We start from the raw sequence: 22,100 nt of genomic DNA on the forward strand, positions 1-22,100 counted from the left end.
GAAAGGAGGCTTCCGAGCCTCTGGAAAGGAGGCTTCCGAGCCTCAGGAAAGGAGGCTTCCGAGCCTCTGGAAAGGAGGCTTCCGAGCCTCTGGAAAGGAGGCTTCCGAGCCTCAGGAAAGGAGGCTTCCGAGCCTCTGGAAAGGAGGCTTCCGAGCCTCTGGAAAGGAGGCTTATGAGCACCTGGAAAGGAGGCTCTGAGCCTCTGGAAAGGAGGCTTCTGAGCCTCTTGAAAGGAGGCCTGAGCCTCTTGAAAGGAGGCCTGAGCCTCTTGAAAGGAGGCTTTTGAGTCTCTTGAAAGCAGGCTTCTGCGCCTCTTGAAAGGAGGCTTTTGAGCCTTATCAAAGGAGGCTTCTGAGCCTCTTGAAAAGAGGCTTCTGAGCTCTTGAAAGGAGGCTTCTGAGGCCTCTTGAAAGGAGGCTTCTGAGCCTCTTGAAAGGAGGCTTCTGAGCCTCTTGAAAGGAGGCTTCCTGAGCCTCTTGAAAGGAGGCTTCTGAGCCTCTTGAAAGGAGGCTTGAGCCTCTTGAAAGGAGGCTTGAGCCTCTTGAAAGGAGGCTTCTGAGCCTCTTGAAAGGAGGCTTCTGAGCTCTTGAAAGGAGGCTTCTGAGCCTCTTGAAAGGAGGCTTCTGAGCCTCTTGAAAGGAGGCTTCTGAGCCTCTTGAAAGGAGGCTTCTGAGCTCTTGAAAGGAGGCTTCTGAGCCTCCTGAAAGGAGGCTTCTCAGCCTCCTAAGGAGGCTTCTCAGCCTCCTAAGAAGGCTTCTCAGCCTCTGAAAAAGAGGCTTCATAGCCTCTTGAAAGGAGGCTCTGAGCTCTGGAAAGGAGGCTTCTGAGCTCTTGAAAGGAGGCTTCCTGAGCCTCTTGAAAGGAGGCTTCTGAGCCTCTTGAAAGGAGGCTTCTGAGCCTCTTGAAAGGAGGCTTCTGAGCCTCTTGAAAGGAGGCTTCTGAGCTCTTGAAAGGAGGCTCTGAGCCTCTTGAAAGGAGGCTCTGAGCTCTTGAAAGGAGGCTTCTGAGCCTCTTGAAAGGAGGCTTCTGAGCTCTTGAAAGGAGGCTTCTGAGCCTCTTGAAAGGAGGCTTCTGAGCCTCTTGAAAGGAGGCCTGAGCTCTTGAAAGGAGGCTTCTGAGCCTCTTGAAAGGAGGCTTCTGAGCTCTTGAAAGGAGGCTTGAGCCTCTTGAAAGGAGGCCTGAGCCTCTTGAAAGGAGGCTTCTGAGCCTCTTGAAAGGAGGCTTCTGAGCCTCTTGAAAGGAGGCTTCTGAGCCTCTTGAAAGGAGGCCTGAGCCTCTTGAAAGGAGGCTTGAGCCTCTTGAAAGGAGGCTTCTGAGCCTCTTGAAAGGAGGCTTCTGAGCCTCTTGAAAGGAGGCTTCTGAGCCTCTTGAAAGGAGGCTTCTGAGCCTCTTGAAAGGAGGCCTGAGCCTCTTGAAAGGAGGCTTCTGAGCCTCTTGAAAGGAGGCTCTGAGCCTCTTGAAAGGAGGCTTCTGAGCCTCTTGAAAGGAGGCTTCTGAGCCTCTTGAAAGGAGGCTTCTGAGCCTCTTGAAAGGAGGCTTCTGAGCCTCTTGAAAGGAGGCTGAGCTCTTGAAAGGAGGCTTCTGAGCCTCTTGAAAGGAGGCTCTGAGCCTCTTGAAAGGAGGCTTCTGAGCCTCTTGAAAGGAGGCTCTGAGCCTCTTGAAAGGAGGCTTCTGAGCCTCTTGAAAGGAGGCTTCTGAGCCTCTTGAAAGGAGGCTTCCTGAGCCTCTTGAAAGGAGGCCTGAGCCTCTTGAAAGGAGGCTCTGAGCCTCTTGAAAGGAGGCTTCTGAGCCTCTTGAAAGGAGGCTTCTGAGCCTCTTGAAAGGAGGCTTCTGAGGCCTCTTGAAAGGAGGCTTGAGCCTCTTGAAAGGAGGCTTGAGCCTCTTGAAAGGAGGCTCTGAGGCCTCTTGAAAGGAGGCTTCTGAGCCTCTTGAAAGGAGGCTCTGAGCCTCTTGAAAGGAGGCTTGAGCTCTTGAAAGGAGGCTTCTGAGCCTCTTGAAAGGAGGCTTCTGAGCCTCTTGAAAGGAGGCTTCTGAGCCTCTTGAAAGGAGGCTTCTGAGCCTCTTGAAAGGAGGCTTCTGAGCCTCTTGAAAGGAGGCTCTGAGCCTCTTGAAAGGAGGCTTCTGAGCCTCTTGAAAGGAGGCTTCTGAGCCTCTTGAAAGGAGGCCTGAGCCTCTTGAAAGGAGGCTCTGAGCCTCTTGAAAGGAGGCTTCTGAGCCTCTTGAAAGGAGGCTCTGAGCCTCTTGAAAGGAGGCTCTGAGCTCTTGAAAGGAGGCTTCTGAGCCTCTTGAAAGGAGGCTTCTGAGCCTCTTGAAAGGAGGCTTCTGAGCCTCTTGAAAGGAGGCTTCTGAGCCTCTTGAAAGGAGGCTCTGAGCTCTCTTGAAAGGAGGCTTCTGAGCCTCTTGAAAGGAGGCTTCTGAGCCTCTTGAAAGGAGGCTCTGAGCCTCTTGAAAGGAGGCTTCTGAGCCTCTTGAAAGGAGGGCTGAGCCTCTTGAAAGGAGGCTCTGAGCCTCTTGAAAGGAGGCTTCTGAGCCTCTTGAAAGGAGGCTTCTGAGCCTCTTGAAAGGAGGCTTCTGAGCCTCTTGAAAGGAGGCTTCTGAGCCTCTTGAAAGGAGGCTTCTGAGCCTCTTGAAAGGAGGCTTCTGAGCCTCTTGAAGGGAGGCTTCTGAGCCTCTTGAAAGGAGGCTTCTGAGCCTCTTGAAAGGAGGCTTCTGAGCCTCTTGTCAGGAGGCTTCTGAGCTCTTGAAAGGAGGCCTGAGCCTCTTGAAAGGAGGCTTCTGAGCCTCTTGAAAGGAGGCTTCTGAGCTCTTGAAAGGAGGCTCTGAGCCTCTTGAAAGGAGGCTTCTGAGCCTCTTGAAAGGAGGCTTCTGAGCCTCTTGAAAGGAGGCTTCTGAGCCTCTTGAAAGGAGGCTTCTGAGCCTCTTGAAAGGAGGCCTGAGCCTCTTGAAAGGAGGCTTCTGAGCCTCTTGAAAGGAGGCTTCTGAGCCTCTTGAAAGGAGGCTTCTGAGCCTCTTGAAAGGAGGCTCTGAGCCTCTTGAAAGGAGGCTTCTGAGCCTCTTGAAAGGAGGCTTCTGAGCCTCTTGAAAGGAGGCTTCTGAGCCTCTTGAAAGGAGGCTCTGAGCCTCTTGAAAGGAGGCTTCTGAGCCTCTTGAAAGGAGGCCTGAGCCTCTTGAAGGAGGCTTCTGAGCCTCTTGAAAGGAGGCTTCCTGAGCCTCTTGAAAGGAGGCTTCTGAGCTCTTGAAAGGAGGCTTCTGAGCCTCTTGAAAGGAGGCTTCTGAGCCTCTTGAAAGGAGGCTTCTGAGCCTCTTGAAAGGAGGCTTCTGAGCCTCTTGAAAGGAGGCTCTGAGCCTCTTGAAAGGAGGCTCTGAGCCTCTTGAAAGGAGGCTTCTGAGCCTCTTGAAAGGAGGCTTCTGAGCCTCTTGAAAGGAGGCTTCTGAGCCTCTTGAAAGGAGGCTTCTGAGCCTCTTGAAAGGAGGCTTCTGAGCCTCTTGAAAGGAGGCTTCTGAGCCTCTTGAAAGGAGGCTTCTGTGCCTCTTGAAAGGAGGCTTTTGAGCCTCTTGAAATGGGGCTTCTGACGCTCTTGAAAGGAGGCTTCTGAGCCTCTTGAAAGGAGGCTTCTGAGCCTCTTGAAAGGAGGCTTCTGAGCCTCTTGAAAGGAGGCTTCTGAGCCTCTTGAAAGGAGGCTTCTGAGCCTCTTGAAAGGAGGCTTCTGAGCCTCTTGAAAGGAGGCTTCTGAGGCCTCTTGAAAGGAGGCTTCCGAGCCTCTTGAAAGGAGGCTTCCGAGCCTCTTGAAAGGAGGCTTCCGAGCCTCTTGAAAGGAGGCTTCCGAACCTCTTGAAAGGAGGCTTCCGAGCCTCTTGAAAGGAGGCTTCCGAGCCTCTGGAAAGGAGGCTTCCGAGCCTTCTAAAAGGAGCCTCTTGAAAGGAGATTTTCTAGCTGCTTGGAAGAAGGCTTCCGAGAAGCGTAGAAGGATGCTTCTAATCCTCTTGCAACGAAGCAACTGAGCTATAGTGAAAAAAATCCTTCATGCCTCTCAAAAGAAGGATTCTGAACCATTAGATCCTTGATTGCATTAAAGATTTTTAAAATTTGTTCATTCGAAGTTTTGTTCGTTTGATCTTTTGTTCCGCAGCCCTTTACATATTGTGCTGGTTGTGGAAGGCAGGATTCAATTGGCATGGATTTATTGATCGCATTGCATATTATGTTCAAAATATTTTTTTTAAATAAAAAATACACAATTATCAAAACTTTTTCTATGAGTTTTGATTTGAATTGTAATTCGTTCACCATAACGCATTTTTGTCCGAAGTACCCCCTAGGGCCAGCGAAGGTACCCCTAGAGGTACATGTACCCCAGGTTGAGAACCGTTGCACTACAAGACAAGCTCAACGATGACCAGTGCAAGCTTTATACATGCGTCCGCCAACTGCTGTCGAACAAGCTGGTCGTCTGAGGGAATCGAAGCCATCCTCTAGTAGGGGAAGAAGCCCCCTTCCCCCCCATCCCCGAGGCAAAACGCCTGTGGTTTCCCTCATATTTACCGTCATTAAGATGGCCGTAACAAAACTTGATCTAAAATTATGTAAGTTAGGCGAAAAAAGTTTCAAAATAGTCTATGGGAAAGTCGGAAAAACCGAAAATTTCCACATTTGGAAGAAACATCTAACATTTTGGCAAGGCAAAACGCCCTAGAGGCACTAACATACAATGTACTTGCGTCTCCATGCACTATCCATACCAGAATGCTGATTCGCCGACGCGTGGTGCTTTGTTCCCTAGGAGCTGCCAGCTAAAAGGCGTTTTGCCTCATGAGTTTTCCGGCAACAGAATATCACCATTTTTTTGAAAAGTGAATATTATCAATATAAATGAGATTTTTGACAATTTTTGTTTTGAATAGCGTTACAAATAAGACAATAAAGCAGTGTTTGCTGAGCTAGGGCATATTGCCCCCCTTCCCCTACACCAACTTCAGCTGAACACGAACAACGACGAAAGGTTCACCATAACGGCACTTTTCTGATATGATATGCGGACATTATAGTAATTTGTGTGATGATGATTTGTGACACCAAGTTCAGCGGATGGGTTTTAGTGATGTGTCGTTCTTAAATGAATTTATTCTGTTTATTCTGTCTGTTTTTTTGCTGTTTTTGATCCGAAGGGCGCATTACTGGGAATTAATCGGTTCTTTTCAGGACCACTATTCTATGAGAGAGTTGATCCGAGTAGTTATATATAGAGAGAGCGTGAGAGTAAATCATCAATTTCTCCTCTTGCAAGAAATGGAAAAAAAAAATTGCAAGAGGAAGTTTTTTTGAAAACTAAAGCGAAATACAACCAAATGAAGCATCCACCGGATATAATTGTCTTCGCTATTGATGATGTAGTTTTGAAACAAAAATACTTCCCCCATCCAGCTGGAGACTGTGTTTTCTCCTCTATGGGTGGTTTTATTACTGGGGGGTGGTACGAGCACGTGGCTGTCTTTTTCGTCAATGATTGGATGACGGTAATTTGAGATATGTAAAACATTCTTATATTGTGAAGTACTTCCATAGCATTTGGTGTTCTTTTCGTTACTGGCATTTACCCACGCTTACATAACAATGTGAAATATCAAAGGAATGCACCAAGTTGAACAGTGAAATTCCTGTCAACTTCGTCTGCGTTATCACCGCTGCCGTTTATTATTGCAGCGTAACATTCCTATGGAGACTGTTTTCATCTTCCTTTGTCATACACAAACGAATTTATCTTCAGACGAAACGAAAATAGGGTAAATACAAGCAATTAAATTGTAATATAAATCTCCTATGGGTAAAAAACATGCCATGCTTTTTTTTATTGAATAAATTAAATTTGAGAATATGATTAGATTAATGGACCTGTTTCCATTAAATATTTCAACATCGACAAATTCAAGCGAACCGATGGAAACGACCATTGAAACAGTTTGAAGCCCCCACGCATTGTGCCATCCATAAATTATGTAACGCTTAAAGGGGGGAGGGGGAAGGGTTGAACGAGGTGTGACAATCCATTCAACAATTTTAGGCAATTCATACAAAAAGTGTGACATAGGAGGGAGGGGGGTTGAAAATGGCCAATTTTTGCGTTACGTAATTAATGGATCTTCCCTTTCCCTCTGTACACCTTCTACCATCATTGATATGGTTCACAAATCACCGTCATTTTCTCAAAACTCCCTACCTGTTCCAAGACTCGTGCTGAAATGAGAAATAATGCATTCCCATAAATCAAAGCTGCTTTCGTTGAAAATTGAGCTCCTGCTATATGATTCCATTATTGGACGACGATGAAAGCTGCTGTTTGGGGCATTTATTGTTTCAATAAAGTTGAATCGGAAAACAAATGCACAAACTAATAAAGCTTTATAAATAATTGTGCAGTTTTACAGCTGTTTCTCAGAGATGAAGCTCTCTACCTTTCATTTGATAAAAGTCAGGGGGGAAATAGTTCTAAGATTTATCATCCATTCAATTGTTGAGACTTCACAGATAGAAAAAGTTGTTGAAATTTACACGAAAGTAATGCACATAAAAGGAATGCTAAAAAGAGCGTAAATTTCAACGATAATTTCGCCTGAATGTATGCAATTTCTATAGCATTATGCCACTTTTGATATGGTTCATGCAGTAGAAATTGACATAATGCTACAGAAATTGCATACATTTAGGGCGAACTTGTTGAAAATGATCCATGTACGCCCAGAATAGTGTAATTTTCCACGTCTTTATTTTTTACGCGCTTATTAGTTTTCATTATTTTTTTCTGTGTTGTTATTAGTCACAGTAATTAGAACATCGGCGCAGTGGGTAAGTTGGAGATTGGTACAAATTTAAAGTCCTGGTTACGGCAATTTGTCTGTTTGAATTTGATTATCTTCGTGGATTACATGCCCCTATAGGGCAACAATTAACGTATACGGCAATAAAGTTTTATGATGCTCCAAGACAGAGCTTGTCTCCATTGCAGAATACACCCATTTAATTCGATTCGCAGATGATTTGATAAAATCTATAACCAATTCTCCCACCAGATGAACTAAATGAATGCTTTATCTTTTTCCATTTTTCAGGTCGCTCATTTAGAAGATAGGGATGGATTTTCGCTAATGCAACCAGATTGGTGCGTTTATAGAAGCAGTGTCCTTCCTACATCCGAACCGCTGCTGTGATGGCGGCGAAAGTGGCACTCGGAACAATGGCAACGAGTTCTGCGACGACAACCACTTGGGCGGCTACGGTTGCGACGGCAGTAAACTTCTATCAGTGAAATTCAATTACGTCGAGTTATCGCGTTTGTCTTCCGTTAGCTGTGAGTGGGGAAATCGCGTGTGTATGTGTGTGATTTAGTTTCTGTAAATTAATCCAACCGAGAAGAAAGTAAACTTCGCAAACGAGTTCCAGCTGACAACGATCTCGTGGGATTAGAAAGCATTACTGGCACGAAACACGACTATTCTTCCATCCATCGATTCAGTTAGTAAACCCGAGTACGAATCACTTCGACAACAGCCATGGTGGAATCGGCCAGCATGAACCGGACCAGTCCGGCGGGCTCGACGTCGATTGTGGCGGCCGGCGTCCGAAGTGGAATCCTGGAGACACGGGTCCGTGGGGCATGGTACCGGGTATCGGTCACGTTGGAAACGGACTACATTTCGGTCAGCCTGGACGAAACATGCGAACCGGTCGATCACAGTACGACGCTGAACGGGACGCTCGGGTAAGTGGCACCATTTGGTGGGATAGACTCACCCTTCCTCATTTCATTCCTAGAAGATGCTACTCGGGCGATTTTGATTTTAGTTTTTGGATTTTGTATGGTTTTTCCAATGTCGCTTTAAACGCGGATTGTATGAAAAAATTCCATTTCATAAATCATTTTAAACCTCATTCCATTGTGCTGAATTTTTTATAATTCTTTAACATTCAAATTTAAAAAAATCTTGTTTCTAGTTCATTTAAATTGAGAGCTCGTGGAGTATCGTTAGTGGATCTCAACACAGTGGAAGCATTTTCCGCCTTGTTATTTCAAAACCTCTGGAGATATTTTCAAAATTTCGTACAAATTAATCTCCCTCTACCTCACCCCAAAACGGATTAGTATAACAGCACTCAGCCAAACTTCTCCAAATCGCTTTCCAACACCACCGTTCCAGGAAATTCCAAAACAATCTTATTACTTGCCTCCATTCTGGTCGTTTCCGTTCCGGTGGTATCCTCTCGATGCCGCCAGAGGGCGGAACAAGCCAAGCAAGTCTAATCAATTATTCAAAACGTGCACAACTTTCTTTTCCTTCGTTTTTGAGAAGCGAACCAGCAACAGCAGAAGCCGGGGAACATCTTCGCAGGCTCGTGGTGTGAGCATAACTGCACATTAAGCCTGAAACTTCTGCTACGCCTTAATTTCTATACCCGTCCACCGACTGGAGGGACCTGCCGACACGTGTCTTCCTCGTCCGTTTAACAAGACCCCGTCCGTCGTGAGTGAATGCGAAAAACCTCGCGGAATATCGCGGAAAGCTTTAAACCGAAATGAGCGATGATGGTTGGGATGGGGAAAAAGTTCCAACCTACTAAATCGCGCAGGATCGCTTATTCGCGTGCCGCCCAAAGGCTCATTTTTCATCGCCAAACGGGAGAATTTCCAAGCCGAGATCAACCTCATAAAGTTTTTTTGTTTGTTTATTTGTTTAGTATTTAGGACTGAAACCCTTCGAGTCATTGTGTTTTAATTTCGGGAACTTTCTTTTCCGTAGTTTTTTGTTGAGACTGGTACCCGAGAGCAGGACTTACTGGAGTGAAAAATGATTACCCTTTAAAATGAATCAGTGTTGGAAAGAAGAGTTTCAATTTTGTCAAGTTTCAACATAAATCATGGTGTACTTCTTCGCTTCTAGAAACGATAGGTCGTATTAACTATTTCTGAGAAATTCAGAAGAATCTCCCATAGAAAATAAAAAGAATTTTTTTGGATATTCGGAAGATTTATCGTTAAGAGTTGAAGAGAGCTCCCAGGGAAAATTCGTCAGAATTTCACGTCGGAATTCGGAAGAATTTACCGTAGAATGTTGAAAAATTCGGAAAAACAATGTTCCAATGAAATTCGGCATGAACTTGTGACAAGTCCAGAGACGTTTTCCCCTGTGCAATCTAAATTCTTTTGATCAATCACGTAGCAGTGAAATTAGAAATTCGAAAAAAATTCCATGGATATTTATAAATTTCTTTATTTTTTTAAAGTTCAAAATATCTACAGGTAATTTCTTCCAAATTCGCTGGAAATTCCCATGCAATTTAAAAAAAAAACGTTTAAACTTGGAAAAAATCCTCGTGTTAATTAAGGAGAAATGTGTATGGAAATTCGAACGAATTTCCCGTGGACATAAAAAAGACAATATTTATCCCCCAGAAGCGATCAGACTGGAAGCGATCAATGCCGCTCAAAATATTGACTTTAGTGTCCAAAGCTGACGAAAAAGTGACAAAAAGTGACTTTCAGTTACAGAAAAAAAGACCAAATAGTGACTTTCAGTTTCAGTTGCAATTTCGATGAGACGAAATCAAGTCGAAGGAGAATCTTTTTTATGCGTAATTTGTAGCGGAAAACATCTCTCACTTACCCCAGAACGATCTCGGTAGAGAAATGAAAATCGTGCACGCTAACTTCCATCTACTCAGTGACTAAGTTAAATTGCATTTCCTTCCCTTTTTTCCCACGGAAATGTTACTTAATATTTTTTAAAAGTAACACTTCTCAAAACTATGAGTAGCCCTGCGAGCCAATCAACTTTTTGTGACTCTGGAAGTAAGCAAAACATCGTTATCACTCATAGAACCTGTTTTTCTTTCCCGAAAAATGATTTCTCGGCGAAAATCTGTGGAAATGAACATTCTCTTCCCGTGCGAATCAGTGAAAACTACTTTATGAATGAAAATATGATGCTTTTTATAAATTTTTATTACTAGCTACAGTCAGACTGATGGGGTGAACATCCTAATAGGCGTAGCTTGTATCTTCACAGCAAAAGTGTACATCACATCCTCCACTTGGACATTGCCGCATCACAGCACACAAGTTCATTGTAAAGTAATTTGGATATAAATCCAGAAAATTCATTTGGTAATTTTTCGAGATATTCCTCAGAAAATTCAAAAAAGGAATTCTATGAATTAATTAAGAATTTCCCTAATGAATTCCTTCAGAACTTCCTCTAAGAATTCTCTTGAAAATTTATTTGGGTATTTCTTCGGAAATTCGTTCCGAAACTTCTTCAAAAGTTCCTTCATGGATTTCCTTAGAAATTACTTTAGGGATTGCTTCGGAAATTCCTTTACAAAGTCTTTGGGGAATTTCTTTAGAAAATTTATTCGAAAATTTTATTTAAGAGTTCCTTTAAAATTCTTTTAAGAATTCCTTAGAAAATTTCCATGGAAAATATTGCAAGAACTTCTATAGGAATATATACGGACATTGACTGTTTTAGAAATACATTCGGAAATACCTTTCGGAGAAAACCTTTGGAATTTGATTTAGGATTTTTTTTTTAGAAATTCGTTCAGGAATTTGTTTTTGGAATTTCTAATAAAAATTCTTCCAGTAATTCCTCAACAATTTCTTTTGAAACTCTAGGAAGATATTTTTGCTGTTCTTTCGAAATTTCCCTCTGGAATTTATTTAGAACTTTCTCCAGGCATTCTTTCCAAATTTTCTATAGGAATTCTTTCGGACATTCCTCCGGAAACTCCTTGAGTAACTCTTCCAGAAATTTCTGTTGATCTCTAAGTTTTTTTTTTAATTCCTCTAAGAAATTCTTTTGAAAAACCTTCGAAAATTTCGTTTGTAAATTTCTTAATTTTTTTAAATCTCTGTTTACGTGTCTTTTTTTAATTGAAATTAAGTTTAACACTCAAATTCCCTCTATGAGTTTTTTTGAAAAATCCTTTAAAAGTTCCTCCATATTATAATTCTTTCCGGAGTTTTTCCTGCAGAAATTTTGTATAGTTTACTGAAAGAATTTTCTAAGGTCTTCCTGGAGGAAGTTCCAAAGGAGTTTCTGAAAAAAAAAAAAATAACAGGCCTTTCCGGAAGGTTTTCTGAAGGAATCCCTTGATGAATGTCCAAATAAATTCCTGTGGCTTTTCTAAAGAGATTTTCGAAGAAATTCCTTAAGGAATTTCCGACTCTATTCTTGAAGGAATAACCAAAAGAGAACCTGAAAAGATTTTCGGACAGAATTTTAAATGAAGGATTTTTAGTGCATGTTCCAAACTGATAGTTATTGTAATTTCAATAGAAATTCTTATATTTCTTCAAGAGTTTCTTTGAAAATCTGGACAGTAATGAAACAAACTCAGTTTTGACTCTAGAATCAAGACTACATGCCAAGAAAAACTCCCAAAATATCGAGATTGCGGATATTCGGATGTTCTCAAGAATTCCTTGGGAATTTACTGCAGGAGTTCCTTTCTACAGATTTTATCGTAAATACCTTAAATAATTCCCTAGAAAATATATTCAAACTTTTTTTATTAATTCGGTAAGGCATCAAGAAATTCATTCAAGTATACCTTCAAAAATTTTCTTAGGAATTCCAACGGGAATTTTCAGAAAACGTCCACAAATGAAACCAGCATTCCGTTGAAATTTCCCTCAGGAATTGCTTCGGAACTTCTTAGGACCTTAGGAAATATCTTATGGAATTCTTCTGGAAATTCTTATAAAAATTCTTCTAAGATTGATTTTGACAATTCCCTTCAGGAATTCCCTCAAAAATTCTTTTTGGAATTGGAAGTAAAAAATTCTACCCATGTAGATGAGTACACTTCCCCACAGTTGCAATGGATTTGATGCGCCTTTCTCCAAAGAAGCCACCCCTCGAAAAGCTTAAAAAGGATTGCGAATCTATTTATTAGTCTGTTGGATTACACTGTTGGAAGGAGATTCTCTTTATCCCACGGGCTTCGCGTAAGTGTCCCTACTCTGCCTTGGATATTCATCTAGTATTTCCTTCGGAATTATCTCCGTAAGAATTTCTAGAGCAATTTCCAAGAGAACTCATAAAGAAATTGCCGACATTCTCAAATTTCTTAAAGAATTTTGTTGGACATTCCTCCAAGAATTCCTTCAGAATTTTCTCCAGGGATTCCGTCAGAAAATCATTCAGAGATTACTACGGGGATAAATCCAAAAAATCCTCAAAACTCTACGAATTTTCTTCGGGTATTCCTTCAGAACTTCCTCCAGGATTTCCTTCGAACATCATTTCAGGAAAAACGAGAAATTTGTTTGGAATTTTGTTATCAAAATAAATCGAAACCCGTTTTTTTTTTTCAGAACAATTCTGGCAATGTAAGTACGAAAAGGAGTGAAAGAAATTTTGAATTTGATGGGTCACGTTTTCCATCGTGCTCCAGCTCCAGAACCCAAGTTACCATTTTTGCATTCGCATATGACGAGGCCAGTCTTCACGAAAACATGAGTGGCGCTGAGTGCAGTTTTTGCCAGTGCATGTTCAATTGTTCATCCCGAGCTCGCGTTCTCCTCCAAGCTCGTGTTCACCATCAGCATTGAACATGAGTGTGAAAAAAAATAAACGCGGTGCGGCTCAGCTCAGGCTCGAGCTCAAGTTCAAAACTTGGGCTGTGTGTTCAAGCTGTGTGCTCATGCAGCATGCTGTGTGCTCAGACTGTGTGCTTAGGTTGAGAACTGAGGCTGTGAGAATAGGTTTTGGGCAGAGCGAGATGCCTTAGAGGACCTCCACAGGAGTCCTCATCGCTATTCTCATAATAGCGCTCCTTCCCGAGACCTATTATAGGATAGCGCCCCATGTTCCCACCGGTGGTTTCTATTTTAGGTATAGCGACTGCATAAACATATTGAGTTCTCACCGGGCGTTGCTAAAAGTAGTCATCTTATTTTTTAATGGCTCTACATTTCAACTGGAACTGGGCTACCTGCTCAACTTAGTATTTTATTATTTGCATGAGTATGAATTTTGGGTAACAAGCACAATGGATACATTATGCCCACTCAAAAACATCCTTGATCGAATAGGGAATAGAACTCGCCATCTCCGGAGGGCAACTGGGATTAATAATACGCTTTTGCTCGCAAAGCTAACTGCACACCTCATAGTACTTAAATATTATATAACAAGCTTTTTTTATTTTTTTTACAGTCATCCCTTCTGGATTTCCTTCCTCCTGGAAATTTACCTCGAAACAACTTCCGAAATAATCCGGCGTATTATCTTGCAAAGTGAAACCACAAAATAGATTATAGGGCAATTCCAATCCAAAAGAATTCAAAAGATTCTGGAAGAAATCCTAAAACTATTCTGGGGGAACTGCTAAAGATTCTTAAAGGAACTCAATGATCCTAGTTGAATTTCCAAAGCAAATCATATAGGGGAACTGCTCGTAGATTTCATCTCATGGCTCCGATGTTTATCCAATCGAAAACAAAGAAATGGTAAGGTGTTTGATATATTTGTTTACAAATAGAAGCCACGGTGCCGTATTCCTTTCTTTCGCGATGAGATCAATATATGTTCGAAGAGATCGAGATCGGAACAGTTCCCATATGATGAACGACAGAAAAGCGAAACTTGCGTGAGATTTTCTGGAGGAACTCCTTGAAGAACATACTAAACAGTTACTAAAAGATCTTTCTGAGTTCTTTTCTGTGACCTCCTCCTTGAATAACTTGCAAAAAACAGTAGGATTTTCTTTCTCAGAAAATCCATCAATATTGTGGGGTCTAGCGAGCGCCGGTGTGTATCGAGCTAATCTATTACTGTAGTTTCTTCTATTTCCCTTCTTATTTGATTATATTTGCCGAAATTCTTATGAAAAAGAAAAACAGATTTTCTGCAAATTTTATCAATACTAAAGTGACGTTTCACAGAATAGCAACCCTCTGTATAGAAATTTAGCAACCCAGTATGGGGCGCTAAATTTGGAAACTCACGGCTGGTTTTGAGTTGCGTTCTCATTTTACATTCCCGTTTAGATACTACCGGTGTAGAAGTGGGTCGCTATATAGGGCCCGGAAATAGCGATAGAGACCCAGATGGGGACTCCCGTGGAGGTGCTCTTACGATTATGCGGCATAGTAAAAAAAGCATTTGCATTTGCGTGCGTCAAAACAGAAAAAACAGTCAAAACGTTCACAAAAGTACCCATTCTGCGTGGCCCTTTAATATGTGAAAAGCAAGCGTGTTATGTTTTATTGTTGAAAATAATCCGAAACGTGAAACAAACTAACTTTAACATATTCTGCCGCTAACCGCAAGTCGAGCACATCTGTATATGGAGGCCTATATACAGATGTGCTCGACTTGCGGTTAGCGGCAGTATTCGTGAGGGAAACATTTTCGACGTCCTGGTCATGGTATATTCATTGTGTTTGCTTACATAATATACACAATAAACATTTATTCAATGGCAGGCATAGAAAAGTTTCGCTTATAACTGTTCCTTTAAATGCTTATAGGGAACACTTAGTTGAAAACAGGTCAAGTTGCAGCTGAAATGTAGACCCATTGAAGAAGAAAAAAAAATGTTTCGATATTGTAGAACATGTGTTAACTTATCTTGTTTTCCACAAACCCTCAACAAATTGCGTTGAACATATAGAATTTTTTTTTATAGTAAGTAGTGTAACGGTCTGCTACTTTCCGCACTATTTCATATTTCAAAGTAAAATATAATAATAATAAAATATATATAATTGTTTTAAGAACCATTTGTAATTAAGCTAGATGCACTAAAATAATTCACGGATTATTGATAGATGGCCAACAAAATGCATAATAGAAGTCAACTGTGGAAGTCGTCTAAAACTGGTAAAAATATATTAGTAACCGCCAAAACGATGACGAAGGATTTAAAGACTTCTGAAATTGTCGTCATTTCCAATCTAAGTCGGTCGTAGAGTAGAAGTTAGTCCGGTGATCTCAGTTTTTATAAAGTTATAATTCAAGGTGAACATATTTGACATTTAAAATATATCTTAGCCTAAAAGTTCTTAAATAATTGTAGTCAAAAAGTAAATTGAAGTGAAAGTGATTGCTAAAGTTTTTTTTTATTTTCATTAGAATCAGGTGTTACCCATCACTAAGGGCGAAAACTCTGCTCTAGTGAGCTGTAATTTCAATTACAAAGGTAATACGGTGCATGAATTCATTTCTTAAATATATTATTCTAACACTATCTTTTGTTGGACCCCAGCGTCCAGCGGACGCCGTTTGTACGAGCTACAAGCTAGCCATCGCATTCCGCCATCTTGGCGCATTTAAGGCGCACGTGGTACCATACCGAAGAGGACCTCGCCACGGCCCGCCAGTGACTGGTAGACAAACGGGGACAGAGGAAGACCGGCCTGCCTGCGTCCGCTCGCGGATGATCGGGTAGAGTACCGAGAAGACCGACGCCCTCCCCCGCAACTTTATTTCGGCCTACCTTTGTAGCGAGGATCCCCGGTGACGCAACGGTTATAAGACGTCAGGACCTATCGACATCTAGTACGCTAGTTGTTGTGCTGCCAATTCATCGCACGGAAACGGTGCGTCCCGGTTGACGAACCGCAACGATCGAATTGAAAACCCCTGCGCAGGTATGTCCGTTCCATGGCCATGGTTAAACACACACGCACACCCTTTCCCTACACTTCACACTATCACGGAAAAATGAATCAATATAAGCAAGAATGAATTCAACATAACTTACCGTTCATTACTTTTATTTCATACTCCAAGAGCCCTGCGGTTATTGTGTCCGCCCAGGAACTTCTTGCTGTCAGTTCACTTCGCTTTACGTTCACCTTGACTCAAGTACGTATACGTTGCGATCACTGCGGTCATTCTGCGAGTTTGCCTAGGTTCACTTCTATGTAGTTGCGACCATCTATTTACGTTAGCTCATAACAACCGTTGAAAATCCCTAGAGATTAGCACTCATACTTCAGACTAGTCGGGCAACGAGATTAAACACATGACCAGTGGTCTCTCGGAAACGAGAGTGGCGCATAAACCATTGCGTTAGCGGCTTTCTTACGGCAGGAAAGATTAAACGGTTACAGTAGATAGATAGTAAAGTACGTGAGTTAAATACACCTGATCTGTTGATTATTGCATTGCCAAAATACACACATTTCCATCCATCTGCGACAGGTACCCTGCATACACAAAATATACAATCCATATTTGATTGTCATGGGGGTTTTTTATTACTGATTATGCTCAAATTTGGCCTAAACATTCTTTGCATATCAAAGAGTATTGTGGACAAATTTCATTAAATTTGGTTAACAAAAACCCCCTGACAATAATAGAACAAAACCTGTCAAAGCCGTCTTTTCCCCTACTTTGATAATGACTGAAGGTAAAACAAAATCACGGATTACAAAACTGTCTTCCAATATCGTATGTTTTAGCGGCATTTTAAAATATAACCGCGCTAGAATCAAATAGGGTCGGTGTACCAATTGTCGCCATACATAAGAACAACAATTTTTTTTTAAATAAGTAAAAGGCATGTGGGTGGACTTTATATATCAAGCGAAAGGTTTTACTTCCTGCACCTTAGGACAGCTGTGAAAACCACAATAAAATTTGTTATTATTCTCGAAATTGATTAATCCATAATAGGAACACATGTACCAGTTGTGGCACTATTCTTAATTTTGGTTCCTTATTTGGCAAATTCCATTGTTTTCTTATGGGACTGGCCAAATTGGGACCACTAGTGCGACAACTGGTGCAAAGGACGTTAAAAATTAAGCAAAATCAATTTTTACAAGTATGCTTTGCTTGTTTTGGAGGAAATTAAAGGTGTTATCGTGTCATATGAATATGCTTTATCGATATGAACTTCGTTTGCGGTGATATTATTGGTCTTTGACATATAAAGCACTAGTGTGACAACTGGTGCTATAGCCACAACTGGTACACCTAGCCTACAATGAGGTCAGTTTTACGAGGGGAATAAGTTCCACGTATTCCGCATAGAAAAACTTTGTAAAATTAAAGTATTTAAAAAAAATGCACAGACAAGCAACGGAAGAATTTTTGAAACTCTTCTCAATATCCTCAATGACAGAGTAAAAGGTGGTTTCCGCCCAGACTCTCCAAGAAATATATAATTTAACTTTACGGATGTGTGACAGTCTGTAAATTGTTGTTGTTAGTGATACACAATCGATTTTTTTGGAGTGCTGTCAAAAGTCGAATTTGAAAATATTCGGAAGGAATTGTTCCCTCTCCAAGAACTTGATTTAATATAAATATAATGGTGCTCTCTGAACTTCTAAATACACTGATTTTCCGACTTGCTGTGCGTATACATGAACGACTTTTGCTGTGTATTTCGACAGCGCATGCATTTTTCGAGCAAACCCTCAATGTCAAATCTACAAAAAAAATTGCCGCTTGAGAAAAAATGTATATTTTTCATTAATTTTGAACTTTTGTATGGGAGACTAATGAAAGATCAAGTCTTTCCATATTAGGGCAACAACTTATAATCCAAAAAACCTAAAATTGTGATGGAATGTTGGTATTTCTATCGATACAGATCATTTCTAATAAATAATAATATTTATGTGCTGTGAAAAAATGATAGCATTTGGGGAAACTTGTTCAAATTTTGCGTGGCCACCAAGAAAAAATCTTTAGGAGCATAGAAACACACAAACCGTCCTGCAGAATAAATAAGGTTGGCAATTCAAAAAATAACTCGTCTTTATGAGACGATTATTTGTCTAGAGTCTATTATAAAAAAATACGCTATAACAAAACTACTTTACTTTTCGGTAATAAAGGGTAGCATCAAGTCTCCTCATCTTCCCTTACTGTATAAAGTTTGATAGATTTTAAAAAATGTTCCGGAATCAGCAGGTATTCCAATTTATAAATTGTGTTGTAAATCACCTTCAATAAGGTACCAGTCAAAATGTTCAATGCAAGATTGATTCAGTGGCAGTAAAATCGAAATTTCATTACTATAAAACTACTAATCCGTGCAACCTAAGTGCAGGAGATAATGTTTTCACATCTTACCTCATTCCTTATCATTACTTCCTTCTAAAACACCCCCATTTTTCATAAATTTGCGAAATACCTGTAGGTAGGTAGGTCTTCTTACCATTGATCTTTAGATTTTGTAGCTGGTTTGCTATTAATTGGCCTTGTAACTAATAACATTGTTCTTCGTCGCATGTCTTAACTCATGATTTATGTGCCCCCATGTGGGCTAACGCCCTTGGTGAGGGCCAACCACACGCTACATCGCTGGTAATCATCTATAAAACCTACGGCGTCGAAAAAAATTTGTTGCACGTAAATCTATGAAGTCATAGTAGTTTATTTTGGCCGAAACGGTCGTTTGGGCGAAAGGTTCATTTGGCCAAAATTGTTTTTTAGCCAAACGGGTCATTCAGCCGAAAATGTCGTTTAGCCAAAGTGGTCTTTTGACAGAAGGGACCATTTAGCCGAAAATGGGTCATATGATCGAAAATGTCGTTTTGCCGAACAGATCATTTGCCAAAAATGCCGTTTGACGTCTCATTTTTCACTTCTCACTCATCATTTCTCTCTTTTCACTTCTCAGTATGAAGATTGAGAAATGGGAGGTTCGAATGATGAGTGAGAAACAAGCAGTAGGTCGTCCCAATTCCCACTTCTCACTCCTCATTCTAACTTCTTACTTCTCACTGTGAGAGGCCTCACTTCTCACTAATCATTTCGCATTGCCGACTGTGACGTGAGACGTCGAATATTTTCAGCCAAATGATCTGTTTGGCCATACAAAATTTTCGGCTATACCGTGTGGGACCGAAATCCGTACAGCACCGAATTCAGTCCACTTCGTGAGATATCACTAATTTAAAGGGGGTTTAAGGGAATACATTTATAAACCATCTATTTTATCCAGATCTTATACTTGACACTAAACTTTGTGGTCGTTGAAATGGGAGATACGCAACGAAATTAAAATATCACTATTGAAAATTAAACCGCCACTCAAAGTTTCGTTTCGCGTGCCGGATATAATTGTACAGGAAATGACTGTGTTAGAATTGCAAATTGCAATTAATAGAGTAAGATCAGCAGAAAGGGATCGCTTCTCAAGATACGTATTAACCTATTTCCATTGATAGCCCGGCCAATCGATCTGCTTTAAATTTAATATTTAGTTAGAAAAAAGCTGTACGGATTATGATCACATGATTCGAAACCCGTCCACGGCGGACGGATTTCGAATCAGAATGTATTAATTTTATTCGTCATTTTATCACATTTTTCGTTGTGATACAGTAGAGCACATAAAAAATAGAGGCCCTCGGGCACCTGCATCGATAACAAACGTTCTATTTGAATTCGATTCGTATTTTCTAGAGCCTTTTTCATTAAATATGCCCTTTTCGGCTAAACACCATTTCCAGCCATATGACCCGATTGACCAAAAGAAATTTTCGACCAAATGATCTTTTGTGTCAAACGACCCTTTCGGTTGAACCGACCAAACTACCTATTTGACCAAACGACATCTACATCCCGGGTAGAAGATAATAGCTCATCAACAATAAAACGTGTTATTGATAACAAAACATGATATGAACTTGTTTGAAATAAGAGTAAAAATAACAAGCGAAAATAACAAAAATTTGCACCGAAATATCATAAAAATATCAGGTTTTGCCATTAACAAGAACTTATCAATATCTTGAGCTATTAGTTTGTTCTTGTTAATAGCAAAACCTGATATTTGTATGATATTTCGGTGCAATTTTTTGTTATTTTCGCTTGTTATTTTTACTCTTATTTCAAACAAGTTAATATCATGTTTTGTTATCAATATCACGGTTTCTACCCGGGATATGACATGTTCAGCATTTTCGGTTATATGGCTCTACCTGTATTACGACCATTTCCGCGAAATAAACTATTCGACCAAATTCGGCTAAATGTTCTATTCTGCAAAATATATAAAATGATCTATTCGGCTAAATGACTTAATCGGTCATATCTCGATGAATAGACTTTCGTCCAGATGGATTCCGGTCTAATGGTTCGGTCGTCCAAATGATATTGTGTCGCCAGCACTAAATTGTATTTCGACTTCCGACGTTTTACTTCCGAACTTACTTCCGACATCATTAACGTCAGAACAAAATTTGAATTTGCTACCAACACATTGTCGGAAGAGCGTTCGGAAGTGTGGAAATCGACTTCCGAATTTCAATTTGGTGCCACCGACGTTGTCAGCGACAAAACAAGCTCGATTTTGTGACAGATAACACCGTGCAGTGCTGCATATTTATTTTATTTTTCCGTGTGAATCTCGTCGGAAGTGGGCCTTGCTGCCAGTTCATCAGCGTCATACAAACAGTTTTGGTCTCATTGCACAATATTTTCGGCCAAACAACTTTCGGCCTAGTTGCCTTCGTAAAATGGCTTTTGGCCAAACCCCCCTTTCCCCGCGCCCTGTACTGTATTTTTTTTTAATTTCCACAAAAAATGTCTTTAGATTTTTTTAAGAATTTCTTATGAACTTTCTTTGAATTCCTACGTTATTCGTTTTTGCTTTTCGCGTATACTAAGTATACGTGAAGGCTATAGGATCACTCCAAAACCGAACTTTTGATAGAAGGCTCTGAGACCCATAGTGTTGTATACCAATCGACTCAGCTCGACGAATTGAGGTGATGTCTGTATGTGTGTATCATGTATGTATGTATGTGTGTGTGTACAAAAAAATGTGAGACACGTTTTTCGGTACTCAGCCTTATCCGATTTGCTTGCAACAGGTTGTATTCGACTCGGAATCCTTTATAATTTCGAAAAAAAAAGGGTTGTTAAAAACTGCTGCAATGCATTTAAATAAACTCAAATAAATGTGAATTGATGGAAATAACTGACTCTATCACCTGCAATTTTGACCTCTCTTATGTGCTTCTCTCTGATGTGTTTTCTTGTTTTATAATACACGAGAAAGGCACCGTCAACGCTAGGTGGATTATTCTGGGTTTTTTTTATTAATACAGTGATTGGGGAACTTTTCCAATGTCCGACAGTTAATATAAATGGAGTATATTTTTCAATGTTTAGTGAAATCTGTACTAAATTCCAATGGTAACTTTTCTTGAAATCCAACGATTTTTTTCATGTTTCTGAGAGATATTCTCCCAAGATTCCAAGAAAGTTCTTTAAAATATCGACAGGAAGTTCTTCCAAAATATTGACGATTTTAAAAATTCAAAAGAAAGTACCGTGGAAATTTGAATTTAAAAAATCTGGAGTAGCTTAGAAAAAAATCTCGTGGAATTTTAGAATCATTACATTTGGTTGCAGGACCGCAATTCCTCAATCCAGGATAATGTCAAATAACTGCTGTGTTCTTTTTCCTCTGGGCAATTTTAACTGAGGATTCTCCAGAAGCGGGACTTCGTTCAAAAGCACGCAGCAGACTCTTCCATACAAATAAACTTCAAGTGTAATTTCCCATATTTCTATCTGTTTTTAGGATTTCGTTCCTGATTCTCTTCGAAAGTTGTATGAGAAGTCCAGCATGGATTCATGAAAAAATGATCTCTAATTTGATGAGCAACTGCAAGCAGATTCTCCGCATGACCTTGTTATTTTGATGCTGAGCCACCTTGGTATATTATCGAGAATCTTCAACGCAATTAAATCGGGTCGCCTTCGTAAAAAATCTTGACGTTAAATGGGAGCAGTGATGCCAGATGTACGGAAATTTCCATAAATTTATGGATTTGAATGCTTTCTACGGATCCGTAGATAAAAACTACGGAAATTTGAAAATTTCTGCGAAAATCTACGGATTTTTTTACTAGCACGCTTTAAATTTCAATTGGTGTGGTTTCAAATTCAGTTCAAGTTGAGTAAGCAATTTGTAAGTTCCTGATATATGGGTTTCTATTTAGAGGGAAAGACTGTTACAAATATTTATTGAAAGTTGAATTTTCCTATTGGTCCTATTGGTCTCCGAAAGGTCAATGAGAGATAATAATAATTATTTATAAATGAAAATGAACAAAAACTC

At 40.5% G+C, this 22,100-nt stretch overlaps 1 protein-coding gene and 1 long non-coding RNA gene across 3 annotated transcripts in view; both read left to right on the forward strand.

The window, feature by feature from the left end:
- LOC134226360 (beta-1-syntrophin) overlaps nt 1-22,100 on the forward strand; it is a 728,606-nt gene that overhangs the window by 339,120 nt on the left and 367,386 nt on the right. The window contains exon 3 of the mRNA XM_062707096.1: nt 7,106-7,755. Within this exon, the coding sequence (XP_062563080.1) occupies nt 7,547-7,755 (209 nt within the window). The 5' untranslated portion in view covers nt 7,106-7,546. The remainder of the gene's footprint in view (nt 1-7,105; nt 7,756-22,100) is intronic.
- On the forward strand, nt 14,809-15,745 carry LOC134223520 (uncharacterized). Of its 2 annotated transcripts, none has more exons than XR_009982606.1 (3): nt 14,809-15,019; nt 15,134-15,200; nt 15,267-15,745. It is a non-coding gene; the product is annotated as an uncharacterized LOC134223520 (long non-coding RNA). The 2 variants fall into 2 exon arrangements; XR_009982607.1 differs by having other exon boundaries at nt 15,140-15,200.

The sequence above is a fragment of the Armigeres subalbatus genome, chromosome 3 (genome assembly GCF_024139115.2).
Source record: "Armigeres subalbatus isolate Guangzhou_Male chromosome 3, GZ_Asu_2, whole genome shotgun sequence".
Lineage (NCBI taxonomy): Eukaryota > Metazoa > Arthropoda > Insecta > Diptera > Culicidae > Armigeres > Armigeres subalbatus.